Genomic DNA, 18738 nt, shown 5'->3' with positions numbered 1-18738 from the left:
TAAATGGTTTTAAAAAATGTTATTAATTTTTTTTATTGGGCATTACGAGTTAGTATGAAATTTATAATAATGATTAATTATTAAATAAAAATTAAAAGTAATTCGTCAAACGTCAATAATTTATAAATTGTTAAGTATGACTTGTTGGTTCGTAAACACCAATTGTTAAGTTATTATTCAGTACCTACCTTTTTGGACGTATACAAGTACATATTATATTTATAATTTCGGTTGAATTAATATACCTATAAATACAAGTTTGACCAACTTCAAAACTTGCGTTCAGCTGCCTTGATAATAATACTCGTAGATATATAATTATTTTCGTTGGTCATTCGCACTTCAATTTAGATACTAAAAGCAAATCTAATATAATAACACCTGCACTAATATTTTCTAATGTAAATCTTTGTATACATTTAGGTAATAATATTTTTTTTACAAATTACAACACATTACGCAAGGCTAACTGCAGTATAGTATTTACGACAAGTCGAAAGTTGAGTAAGATATTAATTTTCACATTAAACTTGACTAATCTTTTTTAACATATGATTACTATAACTAGTTATATATTTCTACATGTTAAAATTAATAAGAAAAGTAATTATTTATCTAATATATAATATTATAATATAGCATAGGTTGGTACAAGTGTACAACCGAACAACTTAAAATATGAATTATAAATTTATTAATACATTTTTAACTGAATAAAAATACGTTTGTATTTTTTGTGATCTGTGAACTTTTTTCTATTCAATGAGTCGTAAATAATTATAAATTATCTTAGTGAATTAAGTAAAAATGAAATACCTTAAAGAATTCAAATATTTTTATTAAACATTTTAATAAATTATTTATCCCACAGTTAGTTCTAATAGTTATATTATATTCAGGATACAGGCATAAGACACGTACAATTGTACTACGAATTTATTACATTTATTTTCATTATTATAATATTATCTTTATCACCAAGCATTATTGAATTTGTATACATATCAAAATATTTAACACAAAATATTTAACAGCAATCACTTATAACGTTATAATAATAGTATAATTTCAATGAATGATTACATAAATGCCATACATATTTAAAATATATTGATTAATAATTATAATAAATATAACGATTTAAAATAAACAAATTACAACTAATAAGAACAACAACAATAATAAAATATACATTAAATTACTAATTTTAAAATGTGAGCGGAGCGATTTATAATGGTGTGTTATTTTTAGTGTGAAGATATTTATTTTTATATCAGATAAAAATAAAAATCTTCAATATTGAGGGTGAATTCTATAGAAACATTATAGTAAGTTGGATTTAGTTTTTACTTTTAGGATTCAATAGTAAAAATAAAAATATTTTATCTCTACTATAGGTTCTGTTTTAAATATCTATATTAACTTATATGGTATACGATTTTAAGTTTCAAATTAGGATTTGGGATATTTATAAAATTAAATGTAAAATTGATTTAAATAATATAGTATTTGTATAATGTATAATACGCATTACGTATATCATTTAAAGTGAATCAACATTTTGCGGATTATTCCCGTATGCTTATTGCTTACTGTTTACTAATTACTATAGAAACTAAAATTCGATTAATGATAAAAAAAATATAGGCGATTTCTTAAGAAAATGTTATTTTCTAACGGCTTAAAATTGTGTAAACAATTATTTTTTAAAATGTTAATCGTTTTTGGAATAATGAATGAAAGGAAAACAGATGAGTAAAGTAAATGATGGATTATTGGTATATCATACCTGATATATTTATTATACATTACTTTCCGTAGTATGATGATGCTAATTCGAATACCATGTCCTGTTATATATATATATATATATATATAGGTACTATTGTATATGTTACAAAATTACCAACTTATATCATCGTTTTTTGTTCTCTATTGTCATCGACTATTTTCAATAAAAGACGATCTTTTACTGTTTACAGTAATAGGCACATCCTTACCTCTATATACGCAGTAGACATTTTATTACTAGCGTTACATCAACATAATATACAGAATTTTTGATAGGCATTGACAGCGGATGCGATGCTTAAAACGATATTAAGTAATCCTGATACGGCAAAATCACCATGATCATGTATTACTTAAACTAATGTCTAATTGATATCGAAATTAATTTATGCATCGTAAGGCGTTTGAGTTTAAAAATATGAATCAGAATCTTTCGAAATAATCAACTTTCACTAAAGTTTATTCACGAGAATATTTTTTGTTTTAAATAATGTATTGATGTTAAATTTATAAATAAATCTAGATTCTAAAGACTATACAAGTGTCTTAATATTATATCAATTAATTGAATACGAGATGTGCAGTTGATAGTTATTGTATTGTTATTTTTACTATTGCTACTTTTGTCAACTTTGCTTTAGGTACAATACTGGCAATACTTATCTAGTGATAAGATAATGAAGCTAACATAGTTATTACACTATTATAGCTGGTAATTGATATATACAACTGTACAATAAATTATTTCCATAAATACTAGGTATAACTTAATATTTATCATAGAAACATCCAATAGGTTTGTGAATTGGTGGATATAGTCATCAGTTGACAGTTGTAATAAAATAATCAGTGATGTATTTATCGCGTGAAACGAGTGCAAAAATATACTAATAGGTAAAGTATACAGTACCCATAATAGGTTACTACATAAACTTATTAAATAAATAAATTATACATTTGTAGCTGTGTCTCGTGTGTTAGACGATATTTATAAAGCTAAAGAACTCAAAATTAAAATTAATTTTAGTTTTGTGTTATGTATAAAATGAAACTTATAGTTAGCTTAGGTGTATCGAAAAAAGCAAACTTTGTACTAGGTATAGTGTGAAAAGTTCCACAAATTTTTACGTTTTTTGATTAATTACAATCAATGATATACGGCCGTGTATACACGTTACCGTCGTCTAATCAAGATCAATGAAATTAAAAAATCAATAATGTCACTCAGCTTTATATAGTATCTACATTTAGAAATAACCACATGGAATAGGTCAGTACTCAGTAACCACGGTAAATTGTAATTGATGTGTTAAATTTGAATTAAATAATAAATCGTTGTACCTTTAGGTAACACAATTCTGAACAGAGACTGACGCAGTGACTGTGTGTCTGAGTGACACACTATCAGTATTTATATAGTTTTTAAATAATAGTAATTTAGAAAAATAGTCCGACTTTTTTTTTCAAAAACATATCGCATGACGCCTATTATAAAATAATTATTATAATATTAATCGAATCAATATCGGTATAAAATAAGAATTAGGAGTATAAAATGGTAAAAATATGATCGTAAATTACTCACCGGAATTACAATTGATCGAATAAAATAAATAAAATTTGTCCGACCAGTCCAAAATTCTCTTATCATTTAATCGGTGCTCTTTCCGCGGCTGAGTGGGCGGGCGGTCGAGTATTTCTTATCTACGAACGAAACGTACACTCACGGACACGGAACACGCACCAGTTCACATCACGCCCGCACGCGCACTACTACTGCGTCACTTATCATCAGTGTATTAGTTATTATCAGTGTCCACTGTCCAGTCTGCTCAGCGGATGTCGCGTTCGTTTTATTGTTATTGTTATTGTTGTTATAATTTACTCGCTTTATTCGGCAGTTCGCTAATTCGTTCACCGTAGTCCGTTTTTGAATTTGTCTTGGCCCGCGCGCTCGTCCCCATCACCCGTTCACCCGACCGTGGCCGCCGACGGCATTTTTTACTAGCTTTCATCTCGGGCTCGTCAAATCATCTTCGCGTGAGTCTGAGTACTCATTACCTGGCTTCTCACATACTTATTCGTCGTCTCGTGCACCGCTCCCGAAGGTTCGCTCTCAATCACATTGCGATGCGGGTCCGGGAGTAATCCCGATATCTGCAGCCAGTCAACGACTGTTAGACTTGTTTGGGTGGAGAGCTATTAACCTTACTGCTGACAGCTGCAGACTGTACGCATCTGTTGATAATATGTTGGTTTGGCTATGCAAAGTCTAAATGGGAAATCATGAACACGCCAGGTAACAAGAGTTCTTTATTGCAGTCATTAAATATTATCGTTGTCACCTGTCTTTATGTAATACATAAAGACCAAATTAACTTTTTAAAACGGTTAATTTTTAAATTCTAGTACCATTCTACCAGTGGTCAGACTATGTTCTCTAGCTATTTACTTTTTATGTATTTCAACCTTATTTATCATATTTAGTAGATATTGACTGTTTGTAATGAACAATTCATTTTTATATCAGATTTCCAATTAAAAACATTAAGTCAAATTTAATATCAAAGCTAATTGATTTATTTGATGGTTTTTAATAATATTTTGATTTTTAAGAAAATAATGAGTATGTATAATACTATAATATAAAAATGCTATTATATAACTTGCTTAAGAATTAAAATGTTGAAACCAATGAGAGATAATAGATAATGTCCTTACCTTTAAGTTTGATGATAGATTAATTCACTCTAATATTAAAGTTAATTAAACAAAATCAATTTTACTGAAAGCAAATTTGTTATGTTGTACATTTGTAAGCCAGACAGCACACTTGCTGGCATAGTCTCCTTTTAAAACTATTTTATGTGAGTTAGTCTCTTTTAATACAATTTTAAGATTGAATAACCACTTATTTATTATAAATAACTTTATCTGTGATGTACCTACTTTTTGTTTTATTTTTAGTAAACTTACTCTATTGAGTATATAAAACAAAAGATTTAATCATTAAGAAATGTTAACAAATTAATTATTTAAAATGTAATTATCTAAGTATTATATATATATTTAATATACTATACAGTTTTATAGTTAAGTACAGTGGTAAATCTAGGATTTTTTATGTGTGGTGCTAAAGTTAAGGTCTTGTATTTTGTATACTCTATTTTGAAGGGAAGACTTTTTTAGTTCTCAAAATGAATGTGTCTTTTAGTGCTTAATATTCAAAAGGATAAACACTAGTGGCAACTTCAAAAACACAATATCTTAAACAAATTTCTTTGTATAAAAAAATTAAATTCTATCACATACTATATTTATAATAATTTTAGTGAACATCAAATACATATAAAATCTGGTTATCAATTATCAGTATTGTGTACTCATTTTTTTTTTTTTTTTTGGTACCAATTTTGTTTAGAAATGTGCCCAGTCTACTGAAAAATATATTTTGTGTAGAATATTTGTTTTCCAGGAAGCTACATCCCAAGGGGAGTATCCTAGCACTCCCTTCTAGATCTGCACCTGGTTGAGTACTCAGTGTGTTGTATATTTGTATTAGTATTACTAACACATTCTTGTTCAGAATAATCCATTTTAATTGGTTATTTTTAATTTAAAGTGCTTATAACTTGTTTTAAAAATAAAATATATAAAAAAAACATTTTTGAGGCCCTAAATAATATTTTTACCTTTAAATTGTATGATAAATTTCAATTATCACTCTAATTTAAAAAATATAATTATAGAATGGATTGTTCTGAATGTAAAACTCGCTATGTTATACATTAGTAATACGATAATATATGAGTGATGTACTCTTAATACGTTCAATTATATATACAGTAGACACCACTTATAAGACTCACTTTGGGACCAGCACAAAGTGAGTCTTATAGCCGAATGAATCTTATAGGTGAAGTAGAAAAATAAATAAATTATGTATTTATAAATTTTATTTTACTACATATTTTGTTTTAATATTAATACTTTAACACATATTACATATTACATACTTATCATTAAATAAATTTAATAATCCTGATAAAAAAAAAGTAAAATTATAATATGTAAGTATTACATATAAAAATATTATAAAAATTATACATTAATAAAAAATTTTAAAGGATGTATGTATAATGTATATATTATTTATTTTGAAAAATTATTTTTGAAAAAAATTTGTAATTTTAGTTTGTTTTTTATTTTGTTCTAATATTCCGAAAATATAATAATGATAATTGTTGCGATAAATGTGAACTTTTATCTGCGATAAAAATTATTATAAGTTATAAGGTACCAACATAAACTAGAAATAATCAACACAAATATTATTTAATTTTTCAATACCAATTTATTTCTAAATTATAACCAAAAAAGTTTATTTTCTACTATTTATTTTACGAAATTTGAGTTTTATAATCGAAGTGTTGAGTCTTATAACCAATTTTTTTTTATCTATTTTGATACGTCCGAACTATTCCAGACGATTTTGAGTCTAATAAGCTACTGAACCTTATATCCGTGAGTCTTATAAGCGGCGTCTACTGTATATATACCGTAAAACCTCCCTAAAACAAACTCTCAATAAGGCAGGTATCTCCTTAAAATGGAAAAGAACAACATTTCCGCATAGCTTATGTCCCGTATATTTTAGTCCTCCCTATAACGAAAACTCCTTTTTAACAGAAAAGTCAGTTGGTACCAAGCTATTCCATTATTTTTGTAACAAAATTAATATAATTTGATTAATGATATCAAACTTATAATTGTAAAAAATAAAAAATAAAGTTTGAAAAAAATTAGAATCAAAGTTATGGTTGTTCTAAATATGATTTATTATCTATTTGTTTTATTTGTAAAATAAGTTGATTGTTAGCACTTAGCTGTAATAATAAACTATGTATTTTTTTTCCAAATTGAATGATGAATTGATCAAATAAGTTTAAACAAATTATTATACCAAGTTATAAAAATAATATAGTAAAAAATATTTATAAATCAATTAATTATAATTGTAATACCTATCTAGAATCTGTATAGATGTATAATATTTAATAGTTATTAGTAATTACTCATTTTAATGCTACCTATTCCATTATGCACCAGATGAAAATAAATTGGTAGTATAATAGGTTATATTTAACTGATATATTATTAATTAATTAGTGGTAAGTAGTAACAAATGATGTATTGAAATAATAAATGATGACTTATTTTTTATAATTGCTTTTACAGAATATAAAGAAGCGATAAACATCAATTTCTTAAATTGTTTTATTTTTTTTTTTTCATTAAGCAATCTAATTGTTTCCATTACTTTTGAAATCATATTAAGTATTCAATAATCATAAGTAACGAAAATATTTGAATAGTTCACAATAAAAAATAATTAAAAATAAAAATAAAGTTATTATGAATCAGTTTTAGAAAATGTTTGACACGATTCCTTTAATTTTTGTTTAGAGAAAATAAAGCCGCTTCCACTACCAAAACCAAATTTATTTCCTACAAATTCAAGTGACTGCAGTTGCCATGAACCACAAAAGTATGTTTTAATAATTATTAAGAATTAGAACTAGATATAACTTATAGAAAAAAATATATCAAATTAAATTTTGTTTTTTTTTTTTTTAGTTTATGTATATTTTTGTTATAAACACCTTATTATGATACATTATACATTTATTATTAGAGTAATAAATTATTTATTTATATGAATTATTATTTTATTTATTATTACACATTATGTAATTACAAAAATTACATAATTTATTAAAAAAAACATATTTTTTCAGAAAATAAAATTCTATTTAATAATACAAAACTTTTTTATTTACAATTTAATTTGAAAGTCTCTTATTGTGTAGAGTTGAGTAGAACATGTCTCAAATCTAAGTAATATTCATAAATATTTGAATGATTTATTAAAATAATTCAAACTAACTTTATAATATTGACAATAAGGAACAGAAAACTTCAAACTACTAAGATTGCAATGATACATGACTCTGATAGTGAGTCTCGCAATATCTAATATAAAAATAAGTAATGACATTTTAATAGGTAGGTAGATAACAAAAAAAGAAAAACTAAATCGATTTAAATATTTATTTTATTTACAATTGTGTGTATTTTTTGTTCTATCAGAATTATTATTAGTTATTATTGATATTATAATGAGCATTGGTTTCTTTTTTGTTATCTACCTATACCTACCTATTAAAATTACATTACCTATTTTTATATTAGATATTGTGAGACTAAATCATGTATTATTATTAGTAGTAGTTTGGCATTTTCTGTTCCTTATTGTTAATATTACAAAGTTATAGTTTGAATTTTTTTTAATTAATTTTATAATTTATGTAATTTTATAATGTGTAATAATAAAATAAAATAATAATTCATATGTAGTAAATAATTTATTACTTTTATAATAAATGTATAATTTACCATAGTATGGTGTTTAGAACAATAAAATACATAAACTAAAAAAAAAAACAAAATTGCGCAGAATACATGAGTTAAAAAAATTGTTGTTTGTATACTATGTATTATAACATGTTAGCCGCTGCGTACCCGCTGGCAGTTATCCTGCAATGTTTAAATTTTGTATTTTAATGTCCACCAGCGCCTTATTATTACCATGCCACATGACCACCGGTGACCATAGATGAATTTGGTTTTATATTATTAATATTTTAATGGCGCTACAATAATTCATTAAAATAAGGACCGTGGGGTAGTGGGAATCATTACATTTTTTTGAATATAATACATTTTTTTTTTTTCAAATATATAGTAAATACAAATTTGAAAGATATTGAAAAATATGCTTGGCGCATAACTAAAACCTATGGCGCATAACTGCCAGCGGTCATATGGCGATTAACATGATAATTACAGACCCTTAATTTCATACCATCGTCTTAAAAAGATTATTTATTATTTCATAATAATTTTAGTTCAATAAAAAGTTATCGAAACATATGATTATTATTATTCTGCCACAAAATATATTCTATTATTTCATATAAAATAATAGAATATTTTTTTAGTTTAAACTTTTTAAATTAATATAATTTGAGTTATGTATTGTTTTTGTGTTTAAGGATATGCCCAAAACATATAATGGTTACCGAAAATGATAAAGATAATGTGTCAGTTTTCAAGTGTAATTTGGATACTACAGCTACAAGGTATACAGTCAAACCTCCACTGCTTCCAAAACCTAATAACATTGCATTGAAAACTAGTCCTTATAAAGTCAAACATCAATTTCCTAGTGTCAAGACTAATAAAAAACTTGAATCGACTGTAAATTTAACTGTTAATCAAACTGCAAGTTGTGAGCCTAATGAAAATAATGATAATAAAAATGATGAAGAAATAAAAAATGATAGCGATGTCAATTCAAATGTTTCCCAGTTAGAAGTTCCTCATAATGTAAATAGTATTTTAGAAAATAACATAATAGATAGTGAAAATAATAACAGTATTAACAAATGTACTGACGGTGAATTAGACTTAGATTATCAAAATGACAGTTTGCTCAATGAATACGTAGTATTTCATGGCGAATTAGATATGTCAATTAATAATTTAGATGATATTATGAATACCACAATTGATGATGAGAAGTCGTCTATTGCTAGCGATTCTACAGATCAATCATTTTCTGTTAGGAAAAAAATTGTCAATTGGTTTGGGTCATTTGGTAAAGGGAAAATAATTAAACAAAAGAAACGTAGTTCTTTTTATGACAGTCAAAATGAGGATGGAAATACTGGAAAAGAAGATAACGATACAGATTCTCATTCATCATTAGATGAAAAACCCAATGAAAAACTGGAACTTGACGAAACATTGTCTATTGACAACATTGAAATTGAAGAACTACCGACCAAAGCAAAATCCCTAAGGACTGTTGAAGAACTTATATCAACCGAAAAAGTATTTATTGATGTTTTAAATCTATTATGCAAAACATTTGTTATGTTTGTTGAACAAACTGGTGGTGATACTAAATTGATACCATCTACTGATCTATCAAAAATAATCAGTCCTCTTCCCCAGTTATTAAGTTTAAATGAAGACTTGTTACAAGACATGGAGAGTCGTTTGAAAAACTGGAATGAACATCCTAAAATTGCTGATGTTATTGTAAAAAAAGGACCTTTTCTTAAACTCTACTCAACTTACATACAAAATTTTGAAAGTCAATGTAATTTGTTGGATGAATACTGTCAAAAATACCCCCGATTTCAAAAGTGTGTCAAAGACTTTGAGGCGTCCGATGTGTGTAAAAAACTGACCATCAAACATTATATGTTGACTCCAATTCAGCGAATTACTAAGTATAGACTCTTATTGGAAAGCTATTTGAAAAACCAAGACGAAGGGTCAATTGATTATCAAGATACAATAGTAGCATTAGGTATTGTGTGTGATGTTGCTAATCACGCCAATGAAAGTATGAAACATGGGGTGTGTATTTGTTGGTTCTCTAATAATTATTTTTTTTTCGGTTTCATTAAAAATGTATACATATATCAATTTATTAAATTTTAGGATTGCGTTAGTAAACTTTTACAGTTACAATCACTACTAGGAAGTTACATAATAATTAAACCAGGCCGTGAACTTATTAAAGAAGGTGAACTGTATAAGTTGTCCAGAAAAGACATGCAACTTCGATATTTTATTTTGGTATGATTATTATTTATAAATACTTAAATTTAAATGCAATATATTTATTTAGATTTTGTTTTATAATATTAATTTGGTATTTATTTTTTCAGCTCAATGATTGCTTGTTATACACATCATATTATGGTACAGTTGCAGGACTAAAAATTAATTATGAGCTTCCACTTAGTGGTATGAAAGTCTTTCTTCCCATTACTGATAATTGTCTCAACGAATTTAGTATAATAACAATAACTCGAAGTTTCTCTCTTAGGGCCAAGTTAGTTTTTTTTGTGTTTATTATTAATTTGTCCTATAATATTATATACAAGTATAACACCGTGTATTATAAATTATGTGTTATAGGTCTGCCACAGAGCTTAAGGAATGGGTTAATACTTTGGAAAAGGCAATTAGAGAACACACTAATAAACAATTATCCTTTCTAAATATGAAGTTTGTTTCAAAGAACATTGGATGTGAACCACTTCAGTTGGGTTATGAGGTAAATATTAATATATTTATTCTTATTTTTTAAATTATATTATACTTGTTCTTTGACTTACCTATGTATTATTTTTTAATTTTAATCAAATTAGGCACCAATATGGATTCAAGATTGTCGTGTGACTATGTGCCAATCATGTGCCACAGAATTTACTGTCACATTTCGGAGACATCATTGCAGAGCATGCGGCAAAGTATGTGTGGATATTTATTTTCAATGATTATAATAAACTGTTTTTATTGATATTTACATAATTATTGAGTAGGTAGTTTGTAGTAGTTGTTCAGAAAACAAAGCGCCACTTCGGTACATGAAGTTTCAGTCTGCAAGAGTGTGTGACGATTGTTATGATTATTTGCTCAAAGGTATGTTAAATGTTTTAATATAGCAATGATAATTTATTGATATGTTAATAATTGTCAAGTAAAATTATTTATAGAGTTTGAAGACAAAATATTGGAAATGCGTCAATCATCCAGTAATACTGATTTTGAAATTCTTAAGATGGTAGATACAGTAAAAAATTCCTTTAAAAAGTCAGGTGTTTGGAGCTCAAAAAAACTCGTTAAGTATGTTCCACAACGTTTAAAAGAGGTAACTATAATTATAACAAATTCAGCTATTAATTAATAAAATAAATCATGTAATTTAAATATTAATAAATATATTTATGTATAGGTAATGGCCAATGATTCCGGCTCACAAATGAGTGGATGGTTATATCGAAGGGAAAAACGTAAATCGTGGAAAAGATTTTGGTTTGTTCTAAAAGAACAAGTTTTGTATATGTACAAAGCTTCTGAAGATGTTGTTGCATTGAATACAATACCTGTTCTTGGGTATAATGTTCAAACATTTCCAGAAGTAAGCGCATTATAGTAGATTTATCTTAACAGTATATTTTTACACCTTTATTAATCAGAGAACATAATATGATAATAATATGATCTATATTTATTTTATTTGTTCTCATTGATTTATATCTTTTTAGCAACTTTTTAAAATTTTATATGAATTTAAGAATATAGAATGTATTTTTGTGTAGTTAGAATTACTAGAAAATTTAAATATATCTAATCGAAGTAAAATATGTTATAATGTACCTATGATTCCATAGTTCAGGATCTTATGCTTCTGTAGTCAAACAAATTAACATGTATTTTAGAAAGTATCTAATGATTTACTACCTATTTTTTATTTATATACCTATCAATTGTTACGTAATAATAATATTAAAGTTATCCTAATGCATTTTACAGGGTACAAACTATGAAGAATTTGATTCAAGTTGTGTTTTTCAATTGGCTCACGCTGGACAAAACCCATTAATATTTTGCTCCGATACCGAACAGTTAGCTAAGAGGTATGCATATAATAAATATATGTAAATTCAACAATGTTTGAATATTTAATTTGATCTGGTTTCAAAAAATATTGTTACACATATTTTATAATATTTAAAATAGGCAATTTGTATTCCATGTTAATTCAATTTGTTTGGGTATTAATTATATTACCTAATAATTTGTATAAAATATTTTCAAGGACATCTTTAAGTCAGGTGGCTAATCTATAATTGAATATGTAATATTTCATAATACTATTTATTATATTAATAATGTCTTACAATCAGGAAGTGAATTTAATAAATAAAAAAATAAACTTTATAAAATTAATTTACAATAAATTTTGAACATAGCCTGAAAGATGGTGTTGGATAGTAATCAATAGTATGCTAAAAATATTAAAACTTAAATAAACACAGCCAAGTAAAGAGCATCGTTTTGATAAATATTATAAAATATGAATATAGCACTAATTTTATTGATATGTACTTTTTTCAATACATTTTATTCTTTTGATTTTCATACATTATAAAAAAAGCTTGAACATGGTTATGTACCTTTGCAATTTGATTGTATTATGCTCAGTAATTATATTATTGGTTTAACAATAGATTTTTATTGCAGATGGATCAATATTCTTAATGAAGCGACTAAATTAAAATGAGATCTCTTTCAGTATTCACATCTTTATTCATAACAGAGATCACAATTAGTTTTATGTATACATACTGCATAGTTATATTTTAGTTATTAGACTAGTGGCGCAATATATATATTTTTATGGTGCTACTTTAATTTTTAAAACTATCTAAGTTTATAACTAGATATAATCGATATATTTAAATATTTTTAATTACAAAATGTATAAACATACATAATAGTATTAGTAATCAGTGCCTTTATTTTATATACAATGTGAGCATGCCGTGTGTTTTGTATGAGTTTTACTTTTATTTCATTAAATTATTCATTAAATTAAGACCAACATTTATTTAGTTAAAATTTTTAGTCAAAACCAAAATATATATGTAATGCAAAATGTTTTAATTAAAAAAAAAAAAACTTATAGTATTGTTGTCTATTATTATATTTTATATTTATACAAATGATTATTATTTGTTAAATTTTTGCACTTAATTTAAGAAATTTGTTTTTTAGTGATTAAATTATATTTATTGTAATCATTTTACTGTACTTTATTTCTATAATTATTTAATTGTATTTGTCACTTAAACATCTACACTTCACACGATGTCATAGATATGACACATCTATAAATATTATAATAAATGTTATCATGTTCTTGTGTTAGAATGGTCGTGATATGAAAAAATAAATTATGCATACATAAAACTAAGTATGGAAATATTTGACTTTATAAATAATACAACTTTCTTTTCAATTCTATAAATAATTTTAGTAATTTATGTGTATTATATTATATTGTAAAGTTATTTTAAACTCAAATATTTGTTACATTTTTTTTTTTACATTTAAATTCTTAAAAATCTATACAATTGTATATGTCATACATAAACTCCAAAAACGTATTAATAAATGTTGGTATCTGAATTATTAAAGTTATAAATAAGAAAGACTTAGAGAAATAACAATAGTGACATTGATACATAATTAATCTGATTAAAAAGTACTGTTAGCTTATTAAATTTAGTGAATAATGTTTGAATAATTTGATATTCATTTAGGACGGTATTACACCTTCATATGTTGTCTCAGTCTTACAGGTTATAGCACAGCAAATTTGCTGTTAGTAAAACCGATTTTGTGTTGTTAAATTTAATATTAAATTTATTCACCAGTTTTTGTAATATTTTGACATTTAAGCAAATATTGAGTATATAAAATTAAAACATAAGAAGTTATGAGAATAGCTTGCTATTGTTCTTTAAGTTCAATAATAGGTAAATTTGTTCTTATATTAAAGTTAACTTAACAAAATAAATTCTACTAAAAGCAGAATTTATTGCTATGCTGTACGTTTGCAAGACCTAGGCAGTATGTGTGAATGTAATCTTTTTAATGCTAACTTGATTTTCATATTAATTAATGATCAGTTTTTTGTAAGCCTGGGCATAAACAAGTAAAAAAGTGTAAGTAAAGTTAACAATTACCTTTTACTTCATTGATTTTTATTTATATGAACTTAATAAGTAACAAGTTAATTTATATTTTTTTTTTATTTTATGCATATTGCATAATATTATAGTATTAATAGGAAATTAAAAATGTAATTAAATTTCTTCTTGTTTTTTTTTCTTTTTTTTTTATTGACCACAGTTGTTCACTACAATTAATTTATTTTAATAACATATTTGGTATGCCATATACAGGCATATTTTAATAATAATAATAATAATAATGCATTATTATAAAAATAAACCCTAATAAGTTATAGGAACAATTATCAAAAAATAAATTCTAAAATATTGTCATGATGATTCATGGTATAAACTGACATAGTTATTAAATTAAAATCAATATTGAATTATGTTTTGTGTCTATTTAAAATGTTAAAATTAAATATTTATAAACAATATAAACAGTTTGATACAATAAACGAGATATAGTTGGTATAAAGACAAATACATTTATTTTCTTATTTTTTGTTCTAGGCTTTATCAATCACAATTTCCCCAAGTCTTGTTCAATTTTTGTGAAATTGTGAACTATTAATAGAATAATTTTTTTTGTTTCATAACAATATCTATATAATAATTTTCATAATACCTGATGGCTGTATCAAGTCTAAACTAGTTGGTCACTTGGATAAAAGTTTTTTAATATATTTATTGTATGTGTTTAATAGTTAATACTGCATACCTACTTCTATTCATTTATCTTTATGCCTATTAAATTTAGATTTATGTATACTAAATGTGTAATTGTATTGCTATGTTCAATAATATTTATGATGTTTAATATTTTTAATTATCTATTTTTATACATAGCTTATTTATTAAAAAATAAATTTAATTGGAGTTAATAAGTTAACATTGTAGTTTTACAATACATAAACTACATATATTTTTTTCAATTCAACTCAATTAAAAAATATTATTAACTTGTCTAAGCTAAGTTTTTTAGTTAAACATGATTAGTAATCATACAAATAAACACCATTTGGTAAAAAATAATTAAATAACTGCATTTTCAAATTAAGTAAAAGATTAAATTATCTGGAATGTATGGCTTTTAAAGTTGTTATCCTTTGATAGCCAGTATAAATAGATTTTAAATAAAGTTATAGTTAATGTGTATTAATAACTATAATAAACGTATAGTTGACTTTTAATAAATAATTGCAGTCATTTTATTCGTAGTTCATATTATCTAGTATTTAATAGTTACTACAATACATAATTATTAAAGATGGGTATTAACTAGCTTAAAAGTTGTATAAACCACTACAAATAGTGTGCAATTTAAAGGAATATAGTATATAAAAAAAAGAATTTATAGTAGTTTATCATGATATGTTAATTAAGTGTTAAAATCAGTTTTAACTTAACATTTTAAATTTTGATTTAACTAATTCAAATTAAAATTGCTTTTATTAACTAGCCTAAATATAAATAATAAGATGATTTATGTAAAATAATTTAGATGCTGCATGAAAAAATTTGCTCACGCTTAAATCATTTTAAGAAACTGAATATGTTTACATTCGAGAATTTGATAATCAAGGGTCAAGGCAATATTTTCTGTGTCCAATACTGGATCTAAAATATTTGATTTATATATGGCTATCATAATACTCTTTTAGTTGTGCACTCACTTAACTAAAAGAAAAAAAATATCAAAAAGTGTATTATTTTGTATATAAATATATATTCAAACCATTATTTTAATGTAAAATAATTAAATAAACATACATATTTTAGAATAACATGTTATAAACAATGAAAATTTACAAAACTGCCTATTAGATTGACAAAACAATAAAACATCAAAACATGTATTACCTACATTAAAAAATACAATAAAACTTCTAAAATTTTTCTTAAAGATACCTAGTTTTTTACCAACTTTAAAAATAGTGATAAATGGAGAGACGTTATGAAGTTGTGGAGTTTCTTAAACATTTAGTGTTAAACCATCATTTTATCAAAGTAATCAAATTATAATTTAGTCCAATTTTATGTAACTTTTTATAAATTATTTTTTTTTTGTTGATAATTACAAAATGTATACAAAGTTGATCTGTAGGCGTATGTTTAACTTTTAGTTATACACATAGCAAGGTTTAATTTCAAAGTCTATGTTTATAAATTCATTATAATGTTCTTGAGTACCTACATAAATTATATTTACAGGCTTACAGCTGATTTAGAATAATAACCAGAATGAAAACATGTAAAAAAAAAAAAAAAAATTCTAAAAAGTTGTTATCTATTAGTACAACTTCAGGATATTTCATATATTTTTAAACTACGAACTAATTAAATTTAAAATTATAGTCATGTACCTATTGTACCTAGATAAATAAATAATAAGTATACTGTAGGTAAACTTAACAATGCCGCACCTAGGTTTTGTGGGGTTCTTGACTTCTTGTGTTTACTAATTGTATAGGGCCCAGGGCCCTATATCCTTGTATAATACAAAGATAACTATTTTTACGTCAGTATAAAGTTGTCACATACAATTATTTTATGTATTTATTTATAGTTTCATGACCTTTTTATCTTTTTAGAAAACATACTATTTATACAAATAAAAATTACACGTCATGAAATTCCAAATAATACTACCCGATACTACTTAATATATTATAATATAGTTACCTGAACTATTATTGTGTATCTTTTTTACAAATCACCAATTGACTGATAAAATCAATAATGCATACGGGAAATTATTGATTCTATTGATCTACTGATTCTACTGTGCATATTTATTATTTATACCTAAAGTACATCATAAAAATAAAAATGAATTTCATTAGCTTGTAGGTATGTGAGACTGTAAGAAGGAGGGACATAGTGTAATGATATGCTCACACATCATAATTTATTGTATATTTTATTATTTCATTAAATAAATAACGGTAAAGTTGTCGCACACAGATAGCCATCTATAAATACCAATAATCTCTATTGATTACTGATGAAAGAGACGATTTACATTGTTTGGTCAAGTTTCGTGTGCCGCCAGAGACAAGGGATGGTCCAATGAGGCTCTCCGTCGTCGGGAGAAAGCCGATCTCTCTAAGAACGGCTAAGGAGGCCTTTGTTGGAGCCGCCTGCGACATTGGCAGGCTTGACCACGTCGCCCTGTCTCCTGAGTGCAGGAGCACCAGTAATTTTAGTAATATTTTTTTTATGAGTGCAGGCGCACCATTAGTATCAGTAACATCTCTTAAGAGTGCATGAGCACCTAACACTTTTAGCAATACACCCTCAAGAGTGCACGAGCACCATACACACCCATCACACCGGAGACTGACTGTGAGCGACAATTAGACCATTTTCACTGCAACGAAATATTTCAGTGTTGTTTTTTTATTTGGATCCGTGTGATCTACCCATTCCAGTTTTGTTAAGACAATTACATGTTAAAGAGTTCAACAGCGAATAAGGTAAGGTGCATGCGCATTATTTTATTTGCGTTGATTTGTGTAAATCTGCTTTCCTAAATTTAATCACTACAGTGTATTTGATCATATTCTCGAATCACGATCTCGAAAACCCTCCGACCATCAGGAGGAAGGTAGTAACGTAATTTCAAATAATTTTAATATTTAAATCTGATAGGTGACTTTATTCTCCAGCACTTATAAGTGTAGGGAAGAACGTTCCTCAGATCCGACATTTATTTAAGGCTTGTGTCCTTTGCATTTGTCTCTTTAAAGTTAATATATTCTGGCTTCATTTTCCTCTTTTTTAATTTAATTTTTAACTTCTCTTATTTTTGCGTTACTAAAATAGTAATAGGTAACCTAAGAGTATAGGCACAATTTGTCTTGATAATTTCTGGACGATTCCGATCTTAAAAATTTCGATTTAACTATGTATATTATTATATACGCGGAAGCGATGTATGAGTATGTATTATCTTATTAGATATAATTATATAATAGCCTTATATTATGTGGGAAAGTTGTATTAGATATACAACAATACATCGTATAGAATAATATAAATATAATATGTAATCGTTTGCTGAAAATGTAAGTATATTAACAAATAGGATTAGAATTGCTTGTAAAACTTTGAGTGATCACTTATTGCGTAGAACCCAGGAAGTCCCTTCCCCTAAAGTGTTTTATTACCTAATTATTTTATACTAAAGGAGTTTATTTGTTGATCTAAATTAGTTTATAAGTAAATGTGCATAGGTACTTATTACATAAAAAAGACACGATGAAAACCTAATCAAATA

General features: G+C 25.4%; 1 protein-coding gene across 1 annotated transcript; it reads left to right on the top strand.

The window, feature by feature from the left end:
- The first annotated feature begins 3616 nt into the window (after positions 1–3616).
- LOC113559833 (FYVE, RhoGEF and PH domain-containing protein 6-like) lies at positions 3617–13310 on the top strand. The gene is made up of 12 exons (XM_026965602.1): positions 3617–4090; positions 7258–7339; positions 8907–10281; positions 10366–10503; positions 10596–10762; positions 10849–10987; positions 11082–11183; positions 11256–11355; positions 11430–11584; positions 11669–11854; positions 12250–12353; positions 12961–13310. Exons 1-12 carry the CDS (start codon positions 4078–4080, stop codon positions 12998–13000), a joined length of 2601 nt encoding a protein of 866 aa, XP_026821403.1. The 5' UTR covers positions 3617–4077; the 3' UTR covers positions 13001–13310.
- The last annotated feature ends 5428 nt before the right edge of the window (positions 13311–18738 follow it).

This window comes from Rhopalosiphum maidis, chromosome 3 (genome assembly GCF_003676215.2).
Source record: "Rhopalosiphum maidis isolate BTI-1 chromosome 3, ASM367621v3, whole genome shotgun sequence".
Lineage (NCBI taxonomy): Eukaryota > Metazoa > Arthropoda > Insecta > Hemiptera > Aphididae > Rhopalosiphum > Rhopalosiphum maidis.
Note: the sequence above shows the minus strand (reverse complement) of the source record. Positions and strands in the feature narration are given on the sequence as shown.

Coding starts and splice junctions, on each gene's coding strand:
- LOC113559833 (XM_026965602.1), top strand. Junction 10,282..10,365: donor ATGAAAGTATGAAACATGGG/GTGTGTATTTGT, acceptor ATTAAATTTTAG/GATTGCGTTAGTAAACTTTT. Junction 11,184..11,255: donor ATTGCAGAGCATGCGGCAAA/GTATGTGTGGAT, acceptor ATTATTGAGTAG/GTAGTTTGTAGTAGTTGTTC.